Consider the following 24,106-nt stretch of genomic DNA (forward strand, 5'->3'; position numbering starts at 1 on the left):
TTGTTATAATCGTATTACATTCTACGGATAGACTCGGTATATGTAACAACGAGTACATAATTTAGATAAAAGATTTAAAGTTTATTCACAACATAAAACGAACTGCGTCGACCAATCGAATTTCAGCGATCAGTTCAGATCAATTTCTTTGTAATCGATCTGGCAGTTCGAGATCTGACAGCAGACGGCCAGTACCTGTTTCCAAACATCTAAGTAATATATCTGTTTATGATTTACTATGTATAAGTATAACTGGAATATGAAATGTACGTGTTAACACAACTTAATGTATTTGTGATCACTGCTGTCAATTAATATTTTACCTGTATCTACATATATGTAATTATATAGTAAGTGTCAATTAGTGTATTCGCTTCATTACTATTTGATAACGTCTGCGATAGTGATTTTTAAGTTACTGAATTTTATTCTTGTATTTTTCGTATATCGTAAGTGTCTAATGAAAAAGATTGTTTGTCCATCTCAGGTGTTCACCTCAGCGAGATATATTGCGTAGAGAAAAAGGATTATGCTATTATGTCTCGTCTACCTTACTTAGGGATACGTCCCTGCTTAGGGTGAGTTTTGTTAACACTGTTCTGCTTACTGTTGACATAGGTCATGTTAATACACACTGTTTCTCGGTGTAACTTATGACAAATGTGTATGTAATCATATGCGAGATGTGACCATTAATATAATTGTATGATGACGGTCAAAATGTTAATCATTCTCAAACCTTTATTTTAATGTGTTAAAGGTGCGTTATTATCTGTTTCAACTGAATGCTATGTTTTTAATATATTGCAGCCGAGTGCCTTTCGTCTGTAATCGCACTGAAGACTGAAGCAGACTGTTTTTTTTCTGCAGGTTGCATATACATATGTGAAACAAATACATTTTTTATCTATTAGTGAACAAATATAAGTATACATATAGTGGATTGAAAGTCGATGAAAGATGCATGATGGTTTCTAAATCTTCTAAAATATATCTTGTTCTCATGATATCATTTCTATACTGCGCTGTTTTTCACTGTAGCTTCATTTCATTATTTATTCGTATGTTTTCCGTGAATAACCTGGACCAACACTGCTATTTTCGGGATGGTATTTCACCAGGGACTTTTCTGGTTTCATGATAAAATGTATTTTTGGATGATGAATATCAGGAAAAAGATAACACGAAAAGTCATTTCGTTTGACTGTATGGGTAAAACCTACCTAACAACCAAAATCTGTGACAGAAGTTCACAAAGATAAATTACATCCTATACATGCATTTGAAATTTTTCCGGAAAAAATTGTGAAGATTTTCTGTCGTTTGACAGAGGAATGATAACTGATATTTTCACTGTTGAAAAAGAGGAAAGAGGGAGGGGAGGGGTGATCATTCTTTTGAAATATAATTAGTGAAATCTTTCTAGGACATTCAGTGTTACAATCTGAAAGGAGAAAAATAATGACTGTCTGTCCGTCCGTCCGTCCATCTACCCACCCACCCATTCATCCGCCGTCCGTTCGCCCGTCTAGCTCACTGTCTGTCTAGGCATTCAGTGTTACAACGTGTACCTATAATCAAATCTTATCATTATTATTGAAGCTGTATCATCAATGCATCAAATATGCTACACACTGGCAAAAAATCTACAATAAGACGTGGTACTTTTGCAGATTTTTTGTCTGTTGGCCACAATTTTTGTTGTCGTATACGTATAGATGAAGTCATGATTTGCGTTGATACATGGTTGGAATTATCGAGTTATGTCCCTTGTATCACAAGGCAACCTTGTACGCTTGGTTTGATTGACAAGTGAATTGGATTGTCACACAAGGGTTATATATCATTGTATATATTTGAACAGTTTCCTTACTTTTGTTTTCGTATTAAGCCGAAAAATATTTTCCCAACTCGACGAAGTTTTATTACATGATGATTATTAAATGTGGTAAATTGTTGGGCTGGTGCACCTCCCCGTCCAGATTTTGACATTTCTTTCAATGAATAAATGAAAAGCTGTACATGTCAGTCCTGCTGGATGTCTTCCAGATGGTGTTGACGATGGAGCTTCTGGTCCTGTTGATGCTAGGTATTGGTACTGGTACATCAATAAGTCGGTTTGTTAGGCGGTAAAGCATGATAACAAGAACCCAGACTAAACCATTTTAGTAACACAACCAGGATCTTTGCAGAAGGACGTAGTTACTATGTACAAATCTGACGGCTTGATTTTGTACCATCTCAAGTTGGTGGACTTGTAACTGCGTGTTATAGTACTTGTCGCACTAGTAATATATACTTAAAGCCTTGACATCTATTTTTGGGCCTCGTCGACTGCTGCGGAGAAAGCCTATAAATCTAGATGGGCTTACCCAGAAAGGTCTTCGCTGATGAAGAAAGAACACAGTGCAGACAGCTTGTTTTGATACGATAGGAATATATTAATGTTACTACATGACATTGTCTTCTTCATTAAAGGATACTGAATTTCTACACAAATAAATGATGACAAATATCAGGTCTTAACTTCAGTAGAGCATTTCATGTTTAGTTTAAAGAACTTTAACAATGAAGTTGATTGATGTACCTCTCCGTGTTATCAGTTTAATCATCAATTTATACCCACTGAATACGAATTGCTAATCATTTGTCTATTTGAATTCAATAATTGTAAGGCTGATGTTTGAGGGTGCAAATAAATATTGTATAAAACACAAAGATGATCATGCTTTAAGAGGAAGCTTATCGTGTTAAGAAAAAATACATTTTGTCGTTAGACGGAAGTTTACGGCTTTCCTGCCATACACCTAAAAAAGCAGGAAGGAGACGGGCCGTGTCACTCCTGGACTAAGATGGGGGACGACGTAAACGTAAGTATTGTGCAATGTAACAGTGCTCGTGTACTGTATATAGAGTTACTGTTATATTTCAGGTTTTTTCACAGCTAATGTGTTAAAGAAGTTTAGACTAGTTTGACATTGTAAAACGACAGCGAAGACAAACGATAAACATGTTCCCGTTCCAGCTGCTCTGTTCATGAGATATTCCCAGATAGTTTTTTCAAGGAAGAATATTACATGATCAGTATATTTGGAATTTGTGTAGCTTACTGCGAATAATTTGGCATGTCTGAATATTGTTCTTACTCCAAAATCAATATTTCCATACTCACAAATCGAGTTTTCTGCACAAATATTTTGAGCATATATGATTATAAGCTGTAACACAAGTCGAGTCCGTTCCACAGAAAACTACATACATACACGTTACTTCCTTAATATGTTGTACTAAGTGTCAATATTTGTATAAGAAGACAAATAAATGAGAATCACCTTTTAATACAAATTTAGAGTTAGACTCAGCAGAGTCAAACAATGATAAAAATGCACCATATAGATTCATCCTTCTAGGACTCGTCAGTGATGTTAAGGGCCAAAATTCGGAAGCCTAAGAGGCGACTGAGGGAAATCTAAAGTGATCAAAAGAAAAGTCAAAACCTAGACGAGGAGGTACAGCAGTCCCATGGTTAATTAACTTCGTAGTTTTTACATATCTGATAGTTTCGTAGGAACGTCAAGCACATGTGTATGTTCTGAACCGTGTCACTATTCACTAAATGAATTAAACTTGGTGTTAAATGCATGGCATCAAGATTGAAGCTATCTCCAGTAAATTAGCATGTCAACAGTTTGATTTAATTTATAATTCAATTAATTTAATCGAATGACCGACAGCAAAGGCATACACAATACACTGACTTATCCCGTCGTAATTTATTTTCATAATACGATTTTTACTTCTCAAGTTACAAGTTACAAGATTTCAAGATGTCAATTTTTTTTATTAACATCCAGGCATATAATATCATGTTACCAGAGGATTTAAGTACAGTTAATAACGAGTTGCAAATAGGATATATTTTGATTCAGTTTTAAAGGTTTGTTCCAAATATCATTATTTTCGTGCTAGATATCGTTTGCCTACTGATGGCATATGTAAATATTGAAATCTGTATGAAAGTTTAAACAGTTACAATGTTTTCACAAGAAGATATCACTCGGTGTTCCATTTCCTTGTACGATATCAAGGTCTATGCTTTATGATGCTCTCCTCGCTTGCAGGAAGTAGTGTTACTACAAGTGTTCAAGATCTACTAGCCAGAGGATACACTGTTAAAACCCTCATTCTTTCAAGAGTGAAATATATCCTCCTATCCTCCTATCCTATATAGATGATTTATGTATAATTTGTCAATCTCTTGTGGTGGTTTTAGTCAGAAAAGTATTTTTTTTGCCGGTGATATTTTCTTGTTGAAATTGGTTTTGATATTATATCCTTTAAATGATCCTTAACTGTAGAATCTTTAATGTGTTTACCTACAAAATATATGGGAGGTATATCAAAGTTTCCAACTGATCCTTAACTGTAGAATCTTGAATATGTTGACCTTTAGGATATATGTCAAAGTTTCGAAGTGATCCTTAACTGTAGAATCTTGACCTTTTCCTTGTACGATATCAAGGTCTATGCTTTATGATGCTCTCCTAGCTTGCAGGAAGTAGTGTTACTACAAGTGTTCAAGATCTACTAGCCAGAGGATACACTGTTAAAGCCCCCGTTCTTTCAAGAGTGAAATATATCCTCCTATCCTATATTTGTAAGGTTTAATGAGCTTTGAATATGAAAATAGATTATTTATGTATAATTTGTCAATCTCTTGTGGTGGTTTTAGTCAGAAAAGTATTTTTTGGACGGTGACATTTTCTTGTTGAAACTGGTTTTGATATATCCTTTAACTGATCCTTAACTGTAGAATCTTTAATATGTTGAACTTAAGGATATATGTCAAAGTTTCCAACTGATCCCTAACTGTAGAATCTGGAATATGTTGACTTTTAGAATATATGTCAAAGTTTCCAACTGATCCCTAACTGTAGAATCTGGAATATGTTGACTTTTAGAATATATGTCAAAGTTTCCAACTGATCCCTAACTGTAGAATCTGGAATATGTTGACCTACAAAATGTATAGGATATATGTCAAAGTTTCGATGTGATCTTTAACTGTAGAAACTTGAATATGTTGACCTTTAGGATATATATCAAAGTTTCTGAGTGATTCTTAACTGTAGAATCTGGAATATGTTGACCTGTAGTATATATATCAAAGTTCCTGAGTGATCCTTAACCATAGAATCTTGACCTTTTCGCAGAAAACAAAGAGAAATAATTAGTGATAATTTTGAAACCATCGTTAGATTTGGTTGAAGTAAGCTTTTTATTCTAAACCTAAGGTAAAAGACCGAATCAAAATCTAAATATTTAAATATATACAGTGTATATAATTATTGTAACGTGTCTGGGACCGGCTCAACTATGGTAGCGATTGACCGGTCGGTGTCCCAGCACGCCACAGCGTTTGCCACCCAGTAAGAGTGGTTAGTAAGTTCGAATGGCAGGCCAGCCAAAGGAAAACCAGGAGTCGTTGGTCACAGTTGATGTTTTATTTAGTATAAACGGAATCCCCATTACAACATCCCCAGTCGGCGGTAATAGGTCAGGCTATGGAAGGGTTTGAGGGGCTATGTGTAAAGGCCTATTGGTCCTACTGGTATTGGGTTCTCCCTGTCCCTGACAGACTGGCTCTGGCATGTCGCTGGTAGGAATACGCTGGTACAATGTAATAGTAGGGCTGGCTACCTACGTCGCTACAAGGTACCGCGAGCTACGCGAAACATTTATGCTTAAAATGACGTTTTAAGAGTCAACACATTTTCACCTGCAAATTCAGGTTACCAGTTCAACGAAAACTAAATCTGGCCCCAATTGTATAAAACATCTCAACTTGAGATTTCCTCAAGTCGAGATTTTCCTCAGCTAATATCTCCTTGAAAATATCTTGTATGAAAATTCCTCAAGGAATTTCAGGACATCCTGGCCGATGCCTTCCTCATGTTCCTTGAGAATTTTATAAAAGCCGTTTTTGAGGAGATATCAGCTGAGGAAAATCTCGACTTGAGGAAATCTCAAGTTGAGATATTTAATACAAGTGGGGCCAGGTGTGCAGTAACTGTAAAAACAGACGTAGCCTATAAAATCAGTGAACAATCAGATATTGAATGAAGTAGTTTTGGGTTACTTTGGAACATTTCTTCGGGTTGGTAATGTCAGTAGAATAGAAGTTCTTATAACAAAACCAATGGAAGATTACGCTCCACACTGGTCATTGACCTGATGAAGGTGACCTTGTAGTCATCGAAACATAAAACTCTTATCTTCTACTGGTTGTGTTGTAAGAACTTCTATTCTATAGTTGCGGGGTGTTTGGATATTACGGAAACGGTTACAACCATAAGTGTTTATGTTATATAATAACTGCTACGAGAATCAGGCGAGCACAGAGGGATTGTTTGACAAATATTTCGAATTTTATGACAATATCGATATGAATGAAGCAATGAAATCAAATCAAGGATGAATGTGGTAAAATATTTGATATGCCTATGAGAATCTCTAGGAAATTTTTATAAGAATATGATTATATAGGATTCAACTCTTTGTTTATCTCTACTGTATCTAATTGTAACTTTGTGTTAAATAGTAATAGTTATTTGTGTCAAGTACAAAAAACAGAGCATAAAGGGACTTTTAAACAGTTTAAACAAACTTCTCTTAATTTAAAGACAGGACTATGGACAAAAATAATGCATATTTCAATGATATGATGGCTATGTTCCAACTTCTTTGGTAGATCTTTTATATATTTAATCTGAATGGGAACTGTGTGGGATACCATTACTGATCTTGAAATTTTTGCGTCAAAAAATATATCTAGGTTAGAACAATGTTAAATTTATTCAATTTCTATGAAAAGATGTGTTCGCTGTGTTCCTGATGTTTGAAAAGCACTATCAAGTTGCTATTTACTACTGGTAAAGCGGCCATTGGATAATTTCCACCAAAACTTGCAATAAACTAGGTCACTTGATTTTCAATCATACATTAGATGCTGAAATATACGAAATGACCAACCAAAGTTTACCAAATTAGTGTCAAGAAATATATTGTAATCAACAAATCTGGACCTAATCATATACAATTATTTTGTTTACATCTGGTTTATGTTATGATGGTTTGTCATTTGGGAATGAACAGAATTCATAATTTTTTGTTTTGGTTTTCAAACTCTCTTAAATTGTATGATTTACAGTAGATCGATCAGAATTAATTAAAATGTTTTTATCATAACTTTTTAAATATTGATTCAGTGTTGGGCAATGCTTATTATCATGAACATGTTGTTTCGTAATGATAGATGTTAAGTGTTGAAATCCAGTTGAAATACGAATGTATCGGATAAATCCAACAGACATGAAATCACAGAAGAAAAGTTATCTGACTCCCTAATCTGATCTATACATATAAATACATATATGATTATTTTTAAAGTTTTGTTTTTAAATTGAAGAGAGTATAAGATAACATCATGTTTATTATGAAACGATATGTTACCTTGAGGACAATCTGGTGATCGACACTATAAATAGATGTTGACATTGCGGCCTACGTCTTTGTTAACAGGAAGTAAACTATATTTTTGTGTAGTGGTCCGCCAGTTATCAGCAGATCGCCATAACTTATGCTACAAGCGGGTGGAGAGGCTCAACATTGAAATAATGTAGGCCTGTGTACATTGTACAGGAAGGTTTGAGGAGGTATATTTTGTGATACTGCACATCTACAGGTAAATATTACAGGTCTATATCAGTCCGTATACCTATATATACACGTATTTACAGTTCTCCTGTGGATAAAATATCATAAGGTTATTGGGGTTTTGTTAAACTATACGCAGTAAAGTACAATAGTGCAATGTTGGTGGAGTTTGGGGATCGTAAGGGAATATTCACGATCATGACTAAACATCTACATAATGCCTTATACAATATTGTATTTCGTTACATTAACACAACGAATTCATTTGAATGCATACTAACAAATGATACAGATAGCAAAGGTCACATTTGTATTGTATCCTATGTCATGTATACATATTTGTTGGATGAAAAATCTCTGTCTCTATCAAAGCATGCCTTCTGACAGCTAGACCGTGCAAACTAGTCACTACTTCACTGACATAGACGCTTCCACGACATTATTGTTACTTACTAACACAGGTGTACTGGTAAAGATTTTAAAAACGAATCAATTTCACTGTAATATTTTTCACTACACTCCTAGATGTACGTATATATGTGTATTATCTATACACGTGTGTGATTGTGAACTATACATGTGTGACGTCTGCTGACAGTTGCCTGTAGGAAATGACAAACACAAGGGATGAGCCCCGAAATGGCAGTATATCCTTTACAGTAGTGTTCACAAGTTCTTAAACGATCTCTGCGATCAAAACAACGCCATATTTATCTAGAACAGGGAAGTCGAAAGGATATTGGAGTCTTTACCTGTGTAAATCGTTAAGGTAAGCGGAGACACGACATATTTATTAAAGCACTTGTCCACATGTAGGTTAGGTTTGTAGTTTAACATATTTGTACAACTTAAATGATGTAATTCTACTATGGACCAAGCCTTGGGGAAATTGTTGGTAGAGTCGAGATTTCTCTTTCTTTATTACACTACTTGATGAACGATTGACCATACCAAAAATATCTACTTGTTCATACCGGAGTAAGGGGCTATGAAAACATTAAAGACACATGTACAACGTATGGACTGATTCCGTTATACATCCACTTTCTAACCAAGTTGAATTGTTTGCTGTTTCAGAAACAGATCAGCTTTAGGTTAGGATCAATTCTGTTTTACCTTATGGATAGGTGTATATATATAAATATATATATATGACGACTTATAGTGTCCATATATCGGAGGACATTATAAATTCAGCTGTGACATTTGAACTCTTTAATATAATCATCAATGAATACATTAATTTGATCCTCTGATAACGTTCCGGACATTGACTTTCAACAATAAGATTTTTAATCTCACGCCTGTGTGTGTTTGAAGCGAGTAGATTAGAAGGGGAAAGGTGGATAAACAAAGTGTTGTATTTATCTGATATATCGCTGATATCACTCTGTCTAAAGTATTATGTAATCTTCCTGTTACAACGTCTTTTCGTTCTATACTCCATTAGTGAAAAATCAGTACAATATTGTTTTATTCTATTGTTATCATAGAAGAGCATTGTTTTCTAACGGCAAAACAATACTAAAGTCTATGTGAATAAACCTGCATACACTAGGCAATTGCCACTATACACTGTGGGCGTGTCCATTCTCGTTCGCTCTGAAGAATGTTTCATGCTTTGGTTATAAGTGTAAAATATTTTGATGAAATGACCCATCTTGTTTAGAGAATTCCATGTCATTCGTCTTACAAGAACATGGTCTAGTTCATATATCGTTGATCATTTGATACTTTTAATGGCAAATTAATTGTTATGAAAAGCGTTCTATATGTGAGGATATGTATAATTCTCAGTTATGAATGTATTATCTTGAACTCACGTTCATGTGTCCTGATTTGAAAGAATAGTTAGAATAGTGTCAGTAAATTGACAGCATTCAGATTTTCACATACAAGCCCCAACGAGCACATAATTCACTTTAAAGAAATATTTACCGAAGATGTTGGCATATATCTGCATTAAAAAGGGAAGATCATAGCATATACAGATGTACGTTTTCTGCATATCACCATTCCAGACATATTCAAAATATTGATCAATTAATTTTGTTATCATCAGAATTATGAGGAAATTCTTGCAATACATTGTTTGAATTCATCATTATTGGATTAGTTTCTAATTGATATTTTTTTTAATTTTTCTATGTTAAATCAATATATTACGAGAGTATCAACAAATACATAAAATATATGTTCATGTTTGAGAACTTTATTTTCTTTATGTGGTATTGTTGTATGACTGTATAACTGAATCAGTTTTGCCGATGTATCGAGGTTAGTTTGGTTGCTTTGTCTTCAGCTGTTGATAGTTGTAAATACAAATTCCGATATAATGCGTCAGCAATGAAGGGTTAAATATAAGCGTAAAAAGACAGAGATATATGCAACAGGATGAAATATAAGGATATATATAGTAATCTGTTCAATTTCCAAGGAAAGCGAAGTTTATATCCAAACTAAAATGAATACGACAAATTAATCCAGTTGTCCTCTTCTGCTTGATGGTTTACACCCGCCCGTCATAAATATATGGTATCAAATCCACAAATAACATGTCCTTGAGTGTAGTATCGACCAGACTGTGGAACACAAAAGAAAAAAAATTATTGTGATATCGCACACGGTAATAACATCTCGATGTTGACTATGTTTCTCAGCACAATGTGAACTCTTTAATATAAATCTCACGGAGGCTATATATATATATATATATATACAGTCTACTTAATTGTGTAGATATATATATATAGCTACACAAACAAGTAGACTGTATTTGAGACATATTTTTGTCTTAAGTATGTCCTACTCTAAACACCATTGACGCACGTATATACAGCACGTACATCGAAAACCTAAATGACAGACCTTCCCACAGCCACTTGATGACTCAATATTTGATTTCATTAACACGCTTTTGTTAATTTCACTCAAAGGCTTAGACTAGCACCACTTCCGTCCAGAAGGAGGTACAAGTTTCAGTACACGTTATATGTAAACTCGTGAAAATATAATATAAAAGGCAAATCATGGAATGTTGACGGCATTCTCCATCTTAATATGTTTACTGAATCATCCACCCGGAACATCTTCATATGTTGCGCATGACTTTGTAAGAAGGTTCAAACCCATTTAACATGGCTTGAAGTTTATTCCCTTTTATAAGTCAACTATAACATGACTTGCTCTTTGCGAATAAAACTTCCTAGACTTAATTGTGTAGTTGATAGTATATAACGACACATGATTGTCAGATAACAATTCGTTTTTGAAGATCCTTTATTAACCCTAGTATAACATATGCTATTGATTTAAGAGACTTCCCATTTGACTTCTGTCATCTACAGTATCGATATTCTTTTCAACAAATGATAATAGACAATTTAATTACAGTCCATGCTGATAACAAAGGCATTTCTGGAATGATAAAGAGGACGGATGTTACCGATTGACCACTGATTATCGCATACAGGAAAACTAACTATACATAATTTGTTTGATAATCCCGTTCTCCCACTAGTCAGTGTTATAAGAGGAGGATGTCGAGAGATTCCAACAAAAACAGATAAGGGTAATATAAGGGAAAGAATTAAAAAGGCTACATCCTATGTTTAATAGTAGGAGCAGCATATCAATTTTGGTCTCTTCACTGTTCCCCTGCAAGGAAGCAAAACAGAATCCTCTTATATACTGATCCCATACTACATACAATGATATACAGCTGACATGTTCTGTTTCCACTCTTGCACAGGTTAGACTTGCTGGTGTATCTTTGTACACGTAGCATACAGATGGTGCTTTTATTTTGTAGTATATAGTATCACGATAACATATCACATTTTATCAATGTATTATAAGTACAAACTTGGGATACAATCATACATATCTAAGTTTGAAACGGACGTTAACAATATAAGTTGCTACAAATTAAGTTATCGTTATTTTGTTTTTGTGGTTGAAAATAACGATGGTATTATAACTTATAAGATGAAAGTTGATAAACAATGCTGCGTCAGAATCCTGTCCTCCTTGACATGATCTTTTTCTAGGGTTGTTAAAGTGAGATATGTGTTTGGTCGGACAGACTGGGCGACATTGATGGACAGATTAATTGTTACGGTTATTGACAGTGATTGTAGTAGGAAACCATGGAAACCATTCGGTCGTTACAGGTTTCCGTTCATTAATGCATATTTAATGCTCATCTTCACGTGCGTCATACTTCTACAATGACAGACATCAGTCTGCACTAATTTGGTTTTGCTGATGCTTAGTACAAATAGTACGTTCTTTTGAGGTTTGAATCCGTATAAATTATCATCGAAAACTTCCGACATTGTCCAACGAAACGGTTATGTTTAGAATACATTTCATTCATAAAACATACAATTACATATATGAATGATTTTGAAAACAATCTCGAAGCTAGGATCGATAGCAGTTTTGTAACGTTTTTGAAGTGATTGTATGTAACGGCTCTGGACCAGTTACTGTGTCAGGCTGATCGAATTATTTCTTTTATTTATTTTTTTGTTTTTCATTTTTTGTTGTTTGTTTGTTTGTTTGTTTGTTTTTTTTTACAAATCATGTTTTATTTCAATGAAACAACTTTAAGCAGCCAGGCCGAAGAAAGATTTTTAAACAAAACACTTGTCCAAAAGTATACCGTTTCATGACGTCACACGCTTTCTCGTTACTTTAGCCTTAGGACGGAAGTCAGCTGGCATTAGTCATACACTAATGATAATATTAGGATAACTTCATTCAAAGAGATTTTGTTTCTTGTCACAGGAAGCCATGCCCGTCCTAGGCCGACCTAGCAAGCGGTCCAGTGGTGGGAAACATCCATGTCAGACGATAGATCGCCTGAGAGAGGACACGCGTAAGAGCGTGTGGTATGTCTTTGATACACTCTCCAATATCTCCACTGGCAAGGTCATGAAGTCACAACTCAAGGTCAGTAACGAAACGATGTATTATATATTCATATATTTTATGACTATACTTTTAACTGTGTTGTTGTTAAACTACAACGTTTATACTACGCTTATTATGTAATACTAATATAACAACACACAAAAATTAACTCAAAATCACACGATATTGCCGCATTCTATCATTCTAGTTTAAGTAACATGTCATTCATCTATTGTCGTTTTGTCGCTTCATCAAATTGTTATAGTATAGTCTTTACACAGTAAGTCGTAAACAACATTAATGGTAATCACAGTGTCCTATACTAGTAGATGTATAATCTTTATGTATGTACATCCTAAGCAAGAGTTCGTGAAAACGATGACATTTGTATGTCTGCCAGAACGGACTATTATGTGACACATTGATAAAGAAATATGTTTTAACTTAGATAGTAGTAAATTGATAATTAGGTGTCTTTTCATTATCTTATTCGTATAGTTACGGTGTTATTAACTAATTACAGGTACTGACATCTACCATTGGCCTGGTGCTGTCTATGGACAAGGCGGAGGAGATCCTTAACAAAGAGAACAGTACTAACGACCTATCATACCTAGAATTCATCAAAATCCTGGAGGAAGAGGTATTCAGAAAAGTCGACAACAACACATTGGAGAAACTCAACTTGACAGACAATGACCTTGAGGAGGTCCACAGAAACTGTTGGGTTTTATACTTCAAAGTTAAAAAGGAACCCAAGGGATCCATGGAAAATCTTAAGGCACTACCTGAAGAGGCCTGCTACAAACTGTGGAGGGTGTACAACTTCCTTGCAGAGGAGGACGAGGAGGGCATGCCACTTCTTCCAGTGCAGATTCATGTTGACGAGGCTAAGCAAATTGTAGAATCTTTTGTAGAAAGTACCAGTCAAGTGACGTTATTGGCAAAAATTGATGACATCATAAAATCTTATTCCATGCAAGACGGAATGTCCTTCCAAACATTTGAGACCATGATTGTTAATCGTTTCACCACAGATCTGACTGATGTTGCGATCAAACAAGCGACCAAAGAACTGTTTCAGCAATATATCAGTGACACCATTATCAAGGTAGGTCGGAATGTATCATTGTGTGTCAGAACTATGACCAGAACAGACTTATTTGACTACCCCAGACTTCTAGTTTACTTCTGATCTATAAATGTAATACACATCTTGCTTCATCTGTTATATCGTCACAAATAGAAATAGAAATCCGATTTTATTTTCATCGACCACGGTTATTATCATTCTTTTATCATTTGATAGACACTTTGTGTTATAAGTAATCGGTTAGGTATAGAGAAAAAATGAACGACGTGATTAGTGAAATCTTTATCACACTTCCGTGTTTAACTACCCTACCTTAGATAAATCCATCGATTAGTATGTTTTTGTTTTGTTTTTAATTTTTTATGCCTTAGTTTTGTTTGATATACAAGAAAGCCATTGGAAAAATAAGCTTTGTTTATCTACGCGAAACTGTAAATAAAGCAATATCTGTATTTCAATGACCATGACGGTAGTGTATACTTAGACAAGATATTGCTGAAACAATTTACAATAATGTTGATTAATATATCAAAAGATTAGGAAATAAAATTATTAACTATAACAGAACATAGATGAGTCATATTCACCTGATAAAATTGCTATATCTTTTTTTTTTTTTGAGATATCTGCTCTTGCAGATCTTCGTAGCATAGCTTGGTTGTGACCAGCCCATGTATTGTGTTCGGTCAAAGACGTCTACAAATGAAGTATATAGTGATTTCTATTCACATCATACTATTACTATAGATCATTAACATGTGAACCTTTTTTTCTTTATAAAATTGATTAATAACATGGTAGTTCTGGTATCTTGTGTAATGTTAGCAGATGAATATTACTTTATTTTAGCATTACGTAATCAGGTAAGTATATGGTATAAGAATCCAATATTCATATAATATATATCTGCTATACACAGTTGAGTGTCGATATAGATAGTCTTTCTTGTTATAAGTGTAACCAGAGAGTACTTGATTAGCAAACAATTGATTATTAAGTTTGTTCATTGAAAAATCGACATATTTTGAATTTCTATACGTAATTTCTTAAACAACATTGCAGCATCTAGTAATAAGTATATATAGGATAATAAATTTATGGTGTAATGGTAATGTCCGTATTAAGACATCAAATTAGATTTCTGACTAGTTACAATTGTATAGTGCAAACAAAGAAAATATATATACAGGAAATACACTGGTTATAAGGCCGGCTATTTGATAAATCTTTAAACAGGTTAATCTGACAAAATCATGTATCATTATTTAGTTAATCAGATCGGTACTTCAGTCAGTATAGAATGTGTATCTGGGTGTGGAGGTGGACAAGGTCAGCCTACATGTACTTAATATGTGTAGTGCGATGATTAAAGAGAATGTCAATATAAGCAGAACGTGTGTGATTCCTTTCAACATATCTTATAGACATCTCTGAGTTTTGTAATAATAACCATTTAAAGAGCAGATGGCTAGAAACTGAAATAAAGCAAATTACTGTAAATCAGTTAGATTTCGTGAATACTTTATTTAGTGAGCTTAGCAATTCAGACATATTCACGAATATATATGATTTATGATATATTTGGCGGTGTATATCTTCCATCGACATACCATACACATACCTTCCATCACACACACGCGAGTCAGCAACAGGTACATGCCATGGGGATCTTTATAAATTTAAGACATAAAACGCTCAGATGCTCCAAAATTAAAAAAGAAAACAAATTGGCAAAAGTTTCATAACCAAACCCAGAAAAGTGCCATGATAGGACTGATATAGTAAATACATTCATTGTGTGCCAGGTATTACGGCACTACCATGTTATAAAGTTGACGAAGGTAATTTGTCAAATGGCTTTTCCTGTTGAAGGTTTATTTTGTCAGCTTCTGTTTTAGACGACACAACGTCATCAGAAGGTAAATATAAACAGTGGTGTTTCTTCGTACGGCATTTATGGTCATTATAAATGACAACACCTCAAGTATACATACTCTTTTGGCTATCACGCAGTAATCAGGACATCATGTTATGACGAAAGGGTTACAGATAATTCTATGTGTGAAATGATAAAGCTATCATGATAATCACTATCAGTAAACATCTGCCTGTGTAAATCCACCTGAAATGCAAATATAACAGTAACTTATAGCATAGGTGCAATCTGGACATCCTGACAGATCAAACATGTGGTTCATACACTACACCACCTTGTTCCTTTAGTCATTTAGATTTGTGTTCGAAAGATATTTCCGTTTTTTAATATTGTTTTCTAAAATGGCTGCTGATAAGTATTGAAATATCTAAAACCTCGATATTATGGTCTAGCTGGTTATTACATCGTTTTGTGTCCAATTAGCAGGGATTTAAGCAATACCTATACTACTGAGTCGAACGTTTCATTATTTTTCCTCAATGCTTAGTTGGAGGAAAATAAAGCAGCCATATAAAATCAATACATCTCTTTAATCCATGCTTCGAGTAAAATGACATACAGATAAGGTAAGCATCCTACGGAAAGTATATACTTCAGCGACATCATTGTGGAGTTTGTATATCAGATTACGATGGAATCATCTTCTTATTTGTGTTTCCTCGGGGTTTAACAACATCGTGTTATATAGCCAGGCATTTTTCAGTTTCTATTGCATTTATCAGAGAAACTGGATCCAATGATCAGAAAACACTTCATAACTTACAACATAACGATGTAGGCTATTTTGATGCTGAATAAGATTAACGTATGTGTCTTTTAAGGGTATGTTGTGTAAGCGAGGATATCAGGTTAAACACTGGAAGGACCGCTGGATGGTTCTCAATACCAGGCAGCTTACTTACTACACTGCTTCTGACGAACGAGAAAAGAAAGGTGAAATTCGACTCGACCAAGATTGTAAAGTTGAGGTAGGTAGACTTTTTTGGAATTGTTTTGTGATCATCATTGGTGAAAAAGACAGCTTTTTTAAAAGTTGAACCATGTCTGTATTTTATTACAGCACCTGTAGACATATTAATATTTGATTTCATACAGCATTAAACCAATATAAGACTATCATACATCTATCAAAACGTAAATATTTTTATCCACTTTGTCTGATTGTGTTAGTTATCGATTCTAGCTCTATAATGTCGACCAACTCTTTGGATACTTCCAACTGACATTAAACGTACAACACGGAGTTTCGAAAGATGAGGGTTGATGCAGACAATTTCAAATCGCCATCATAGTTTATGTAGGAAATTATCCATTTTCTGCTGTAAAATGTGTCCAATGCTTGTAAATAGTATCGTTGATTTGATTTCGAGACATACATTAAATTGGCTTAAATGTGCAATGCGAGTGTCTCCTATGAAGCAATATTTATTAATTTGAGTTTAAATTACGTTACGATAAAAGGCTTATATTCTTTTTTAATTGTTTTACATAAATTAGTATAGCTCCAGATTCTATATGAATGGATCCAGCTGCAATCTCTATACAAATGGGCTTCTATGTACTGGAAACACTTGCTCGGACTTATTTTCGCCAAGAGTTACTCTGAATTGATGATGTATATGCTACGACTAAAATATTTGTAACTCTTTTTATGTGGTTTACTGGTAAATAAAAAGTTGTATATTAAACATGCGTATGATCTTTAGGTAATACCGGATGCTGGTATGAAAAGTGGTTCAAAACCGAACAAATTCGTTCTTAAAACTTCAGCCAAGCCTTATGAAATGAGCGCCCATGATATAAAAACCCGGAACGACTGGATGACAGGTTCGCATATTTTATTGTATATTTCATTTTCTTTTAAACCGTGCCTATTTGGCACCGAATAGGATGAATTCCGTGAATATTGCTTAGCTATATTATGTAATAACGTTGTTTATTTAAAGCCCATAAATAAAACATGATTGGCAGTACAAAGTTGCCTCGTGAGGAAACTATAGCGTTTTACATTATTATCTAATGGAAATGAAATACGTCTATGTCTACACCATATTGAATTATACCAATTTATCGTAATATTCGCATTGCCACATATAGTTTATAGCAAAACTATAAATGGCATAAATATACATATAAAGTTATAAATAGAACCTGGTGTTCATTGTAAAAAGATTAAAGATTTCATCCCACTGGATAAAATGTAGCTGTTATTCAATAAGACGAATACTTTAATTATTCATGTACTATCCTCTATATCTTATATATACATTACTTTTATTTCATAGTTAAAACATTTTCGCGAATGAGTACCATTTTTCTTGTCATATGAGATAATGCTTTCACAAGTTATTTAATGTTTATCATAACGGTTTCAATGAGATTTCTAAGGCATACTGTTATAGGTAATACTATTGCATCGTTTTGATTGCAACAGCACTACTGAATATTTTGCCTATTCTTGTTATTACAATAAATTGTTGGGTTTTTTCACCTTGTGTGATATTTTTTTGTAATAGCCCTCCAGAAAGCAATAGATAAATGCTCGGACAAGAACTATCATTTCCACAGAACAGAAGCAAAAGAGCGACAAAAGGTTCGTCGGGAAGGTCGGCGACAGAGAGAAGAAGAAGAAAGACGAAGAAAAGAAGAGGAGGAATCACTTCAAAAAATGAGAGATTTGCTTAAAAAGGTAGAAACACTGATAATAGTAACTCACTACATGTACCTTATCCAGATACAATTCTACTTAATGACATCAAATTTGATTTTCTGCTAGTAAATATATTTTTCAACTAACATTGTATCTTATATACTTCCACCTTTTTGAAACCAAATATCGAATAATTTACAATTTCAAACACAAAAATATCAACTTCACATATATCAATAACGTCAGAGAGCTTCCAGCCCGATAAAACATCAACGTATCTCATATATACATAATATTAGCAATACATGTCCATCTCCTAAAAATATGTTGACTAGAGTTATATGCAGTTTGACTTTCGATTACTCATATATATGTTGCCAATATCATTATTATATTTTATAATTGATTTCTGTTTAACAAATACAGCATAAATTATATGTAGTTGACAAAACATTTCCTTCCATATGTTAGAAACAAGAAGAGGAGGAGCAACAAAGACTTCAACATTTAAAGGAACTAGAAAATGCCAGACTGGTGAGTCATTCGCGTTGATTTAAAATGATAATAAACACAGATGATGTGAATCAGAATCTATCAGCACGATGATACCATGTATTGCATGTGTTGGCCGTATTTTAAATATGATACAACAAATAGTGTAATGTTTAGTTCTTGTTTTATACCGGACCATTTTGATGGGGGAAAAATACACGAGAATCCATTCTGTTGATCACGCATTGTCAAGTAATGCATTAAACATTAGACATATAGATATTAGTTAAGTATGAGACGTTTGGACTTATTCATCTATGTTAGAATAATCTACCTCTGTGGCCTTGTTATATTGGGATAATTGGATTTATCTCAATTATCGCTTAAAATTTACTTATTGTTTTACAATTTTATCTTATTTATTATTTATACGAAGTTTGATAAAAACTTATACAATCAAAGATGGCTACACTTATTTCTATCACTGAAACTTAACCTTTTTATTTCTTTTATTATTATTATTGTTTTGGTTTTTTTTTTTTTTTTTTTTGATGATGTAATTCTTCAGATCTTGTCATTTAAACCTATATTTAGTTTGTGTTTTAAATATAGAAATGATAAAGGTGATGGAATCCTATTGGACAAACGATTTGTGAAGTTTGCTGGGTATTGGTTTGTTAATGTATGTGTATATGCATCACCTCAGACAATCTAATTTGTTTGTTTAGAAATTAGAAGAGGAAGAAAAACAAAGATTACAACAGTTAGAAGAACTAGAAAAGGCCAGAATGGTAAGTTTGGTAACTCCTATATATACAGTGTGGCTGATACATATAAGATGGATTCGTATAATAATTGATTTACATTAGACATATAGAATACAGAATCTTTTTATGTTAGATAAATATCACAAATCTACCATCTGAACAGGTAAAATACAGGGACAATAGCATTGATAAGGGTGTTCAGAAAGAAAAAAAGTTTTCGATTACCTTGATTCGTCTCTAAAAACAATATATGTAGAGATAATGACATATATCACACATAGTATAGAAACCTTTAAACTTCCGGCGCATCTTGTTCCATTTTGATTGTTGCGATTGTCTTATATTGCACAGATTTGTAGACATACATTAGAGTATAATCGCAGACATATCAGTTAACTGGTTTGAAAACATAAATTTCGACTTTTCATGCCTCATATGGGTGAACATCGTAGATTGATATAAGGAAATACCATTCATGATTTAATATAACGTCATTCAGTTCATTTGCACAACTTAAATTGTATCATTCTTGCCTAAAACATACCTGTCTTCATAATCTACACATTTATTTTACCAGGGATATTCTACTGTGTGGTCCATTTGAATGAAGTATATACACAAAATACATGTATATGACGTATATAGAAAAAAAGATATATCTAAATATCTTCTACCTTGCAGCAAATGGCAATTGATATTGAAATCCAGGTGCTTTGCAACAATAAAACTGTGTGGGTTGTGTATTTAGATATATCTCATTGTGTTTTATAGTTACAGTACACATTTTTCTGAACACATGATCTTATAAAATTTTATTTTTTATAATCGCCTTTGTTTATCTTTTTTGTTAAGGTTGCATTTTGGTGGTCTCTGATTTTATTTACATTATTTAGAGGGGGCAAATGTAATAGTGATATCCAAGTCAAGTTTTTTTGAGGGAAATGGAAGTCTTGTCCACGATTAGAAAAAAATATGAATGTTTATCCATCTCCTCTGTAATTCTTTATGATCTTACGCTTCAAACAATACTTGAAAATACTTGTGCCATCCCATTGTAAACTTTATCATGTCGTTATAGGGATTATATTGCATACAAGTTGATAAGTGAATGTTCGAATACTTCACATTAAGATATTTACAAGTGTCTTAGTTCATCTTTCGGGACATCTGTCTCACCTATTCACTTGTGTGTTTTTGTGCAATCTTTTTACACTCACATGTTTAGTTATAAATTTCCATTACCTTTTTAACTAGAACCAATTAGATTTGGAAGCAAGACTACAGGCTGAGGAAGCCTTACGTAAGCAGGAGCAGCAGAGACTTCGGGAACTGGAGGAAATAAAGAAAGAGTTGGAGAGGTTACTGGAGGAAGAAAGACAGGCCAAGCGAGACGAGGAGATCGTGCGGGCATTACAGGCTAGGTACAGACAAGTGTTATAAACTTAAATTATACAATATTTCTATTCAGCATAATATGTTTTTCAATTAAACTTATTTAGCTCCTCTCATAAACCAGCTGCATACTCGAAAGTTCAAATCTTTCATTACGTGAACGTGAACATAATTATTTTGATATATCATCAATAAAAATAGTATTATTTCTCGTGAAATCGGTCAATCTTGTGGAATATTCATTGTATTTATGGACAGATTGCTAGATGAGGAGATGGAGAAGAGAGAGGAACTTGAAACGTTACGGCGTGAACAGGAGGAACTGCTGATGCAAGAGAGATCACGTCGTGAAGGTTTAGAAGAACACCAAATGGAACAATCTCGTAAACTACAGGAAGCTGCAGAGACCCTTAAAAAGCTCGAGGCTCAAAGACGGGCCGCCGAACAGCATTTATCGGTATGTTATATTGTATCAGAATCTATTGGGAAATTTATAAATTGCAAATATCGTTTGATCAAAGGTTCAATTAACAGTGACAAGTCACTAAAAAGTGGAGGTTACACCTTGGCCTACTGCTGTTAATATCATATGTACACTTGTAAATCATTCTAAACATTAAACTGACTTGACAATAGCAATGGGAATTTTTCAATTTACGAGGTTATATCGAATAAGTACACAGTTACAATTGTATAAATATTAGGACAAAAATATAAGCTTTAATTTTCTCACCAAATCCGATGGTATATGTAGAAAGCTCGAACAGGTGTCACATAAACTTACTTATGCAAGACATTAGCAAAAAAAAATCTGTTTCGTGGTGTGCTATAACAATTGAAAATGTGATAAATGTTCCAGGTGAGCTAATAAAGATTATGCAAAACATAATATACGGAAACAATTAATTTATTATGTCATAAGTTATTATATATCTAAGAACTCTGCAGTATATAGTACATATTTTCTTACAGTACTATATTATACGATGTAATATATTATATCAAATGTATTGTCACCCGAATATTTATTAATTTGTTTCTTATATATATATAATCATCAGTATATATTTTATTGTTTTATGATATTTCTTATTTTATCATATATGTTATAATTTATGTGTGTATTTATTAAATACATTATTTACACACACAAAACTCCATTTTAGTAATATTGCCCTTGCAGGAGGCGTCAGAGAAGTTACAAGTGGCCGAGAAGGAACGTGTCAAATTGGAACATAAGGTAAAACTGTGGAAGACACCTACTGTGGGATTGGCGAGACCATTACCACCCAAAGTGGACCAAGTGACCACTCATAGAGGATTAGGTGCTTTCTGTGAGGAAGACTTTTCAAAACCTGTCAAAACCCAAACAAGTGTCGACGAAAGCGGAAGTGGTATTGAAACAGATCAATCGACCGATGACAAAGTGACACCCACAGAACCGGCTACTGAAATAAACAAAGAAATAGACAACACAAACAATGAGGAACAGCTAATGTTTAAACAAAAGAGTAACATCTCAGATGATTCAAACCAGGAACCTATTAAATCTGATAGCGTCATAGAATATGAACCTGAAGGAAACAAAGCACCAGATTCATTCAATGCTTTGGGGGACAATGGAGACTCACAATCAGAACTAGTCGAATTAACATAGATCATCAGTGACATATTAAACAGCTGGTGACAAGTAACGCCCTGCTGTCATGGTACTAGTCGCACTTTCAGGCTTGTATATTGCATGGTTTAGGTTTTTGTCTAATAGTCAAATCAAATCGTTGAAATTATATTCATATCAAAGGCATAATGCTGACTCCACTCAATGAAATCATAAAGATTCTAAAAGGATCAGATCTGTTAATGTTTTGATTTTCCAAGTATACAGAGGATTTGGAAGGTATTGTATTATCATTTTTTGTTATCATCTTGTGTTCTTTTTTTCTAATTTTTGATCTGAGATATGTTGTGTAGTTTGCCAGGTGCCTAATATTAAAGTAATACTTCCTGCTTGGAAATTTTCTCTCATTGAATTCCTATCTTTGACTGTATTCTCCTTACTTTTTTGTTCCCTTTGCATAAGAGCATAAAAACGGAGATCCATATCGACCTGATACATATGTAAGGGTGGTAAATAAAGGGATATGAGAGAAGATTGTCTATACTTCAATTTGTGTTTACTAACCCTTTTGTGTTCATAAAGTGTTTTCCAGAAACCCATACCTAATCTTTCTAGAATAAAGGGTCTTAGAGAGTTGGATAATTTTCAAATTGCGAACATGCTTACTTTTGTGTCAATTTCAAAACACATGTTTATGCTAATTGCAACTGATATTATCATCTGAAACCGTCCAGATAGATCAGATTGGATGACTCCACGGCTCACTGAAAAAAAAATCCTAAAATGTTTTCATCAATTCATCCTACATTGAATATCTATACAATTCTCCAAAGTTGATCAAATTGCTTGATGGCTTGGAATAAAGTAAAAATCTCCGAAACCATGGGAACTGCACGGTTCTATGTGGCATTCAACCCATTACTACCAAAAAGAAAAAAGGAACTAATCTGGTTGTGCACAAAGGCGAAATATTAAGTAAAAGAAAAGTGTCAATATAGTATTTGAGTAAGGGATATAGACATATCATTTAGTAAAAGAATGAGATGTCGACATAGTATTGAAGTAAAGGACAGAGGTACCGACATAGTATTGAAGTAAAGGACAGAGGTACCGACATAGTATTGAAGTAAAGGACAGAGGTACCGACATAGTATTGAAGTAAAGGACAGAGGTACCGACATAGTATTGAAGTAAAGGACAGAGGTACCGACATAGTATTGAAGTAAAGGACAGAGGTACCGACATAGTATTGAAGTAAAGGACAGAGGTACCGACATAGTATTGAAGTAAAGGACAGAGGCACCGGTATAGTATTGAAGTAAAGGACAGAGGTACCGACATAGTATTTAAATAAAGGACAGATTTAAATAAAGGACAGAGGTACCGACATAGTATTTAAATAAAGGACAGAGGTACCGACATAGTATTGAAGTAAAGGACAGAGGTACCGACATAGTATTGAAGTAAAGGACAGAGGTACCGACATAGTATTGAAGTAAAGGACAGAGGTACCGACATAGTATTG

General features: G+C 33.8%; 1 protein-coding gene across 1 annotated transcript; it reads left to right on the forward strand.

Moving 5' to 3' along the window:
- Nucleotides 1-7,656: 7,656 nt before the first annotated feature.
- Nucleotides 7,657-22,978, forward strand: LOC132555691 (differentially expressed in FDCP 6 homolog). The gene is made up of 11 exons (XM_060220047.1): nucleotides 7,657-7,744; nucleotides 12,508-12,672; nucleotides 13,157-13,744; nucleotides 16,484-16,630; nucleotides 17,369-17,489; nucleotides 18,179-18,351; nucleotides 18,784-18,846; nucleotides 19,533-19,595; nucleotides 20,826-20,992; nucleotides 21,222-21,420; nucleotides 22,147-22,978. The coding sequence occupies exons 2-11, from the start codon at nucleotides 12,514-12,516 to the stop codon at nucleotides 22,618-22,620; spliced, it is 2,154 nt and encodes a 717-aa protein (XP_060076030.1). The 5' UTR covers nucleotides 7,657-7,744; nucleotides 12,508-12,513; the 3' UTR covers nucleotides 22,621-22,978.
- The last annotated feature ends 1,128 nt before the right edge of the window (nucleotides 22,979-24,106 follow it).

The sequence above is a fragment of the Ylistrum balloti genome, unplaced genomic scaffold, assembly GCF_031769215.1.
Source record: "Ylistrum balloti isolate Yb309-2 unplaced genomic scaffold, AGI_CSIRO_Ybal_v1 Utg370510, whole genome shotgun sequence".
NCBI lineage: Eukaryota > Metazoa > Mollusca > Bivalvia > Pectinida > Pectinidae > Ylistrum > Ylistrum balloti.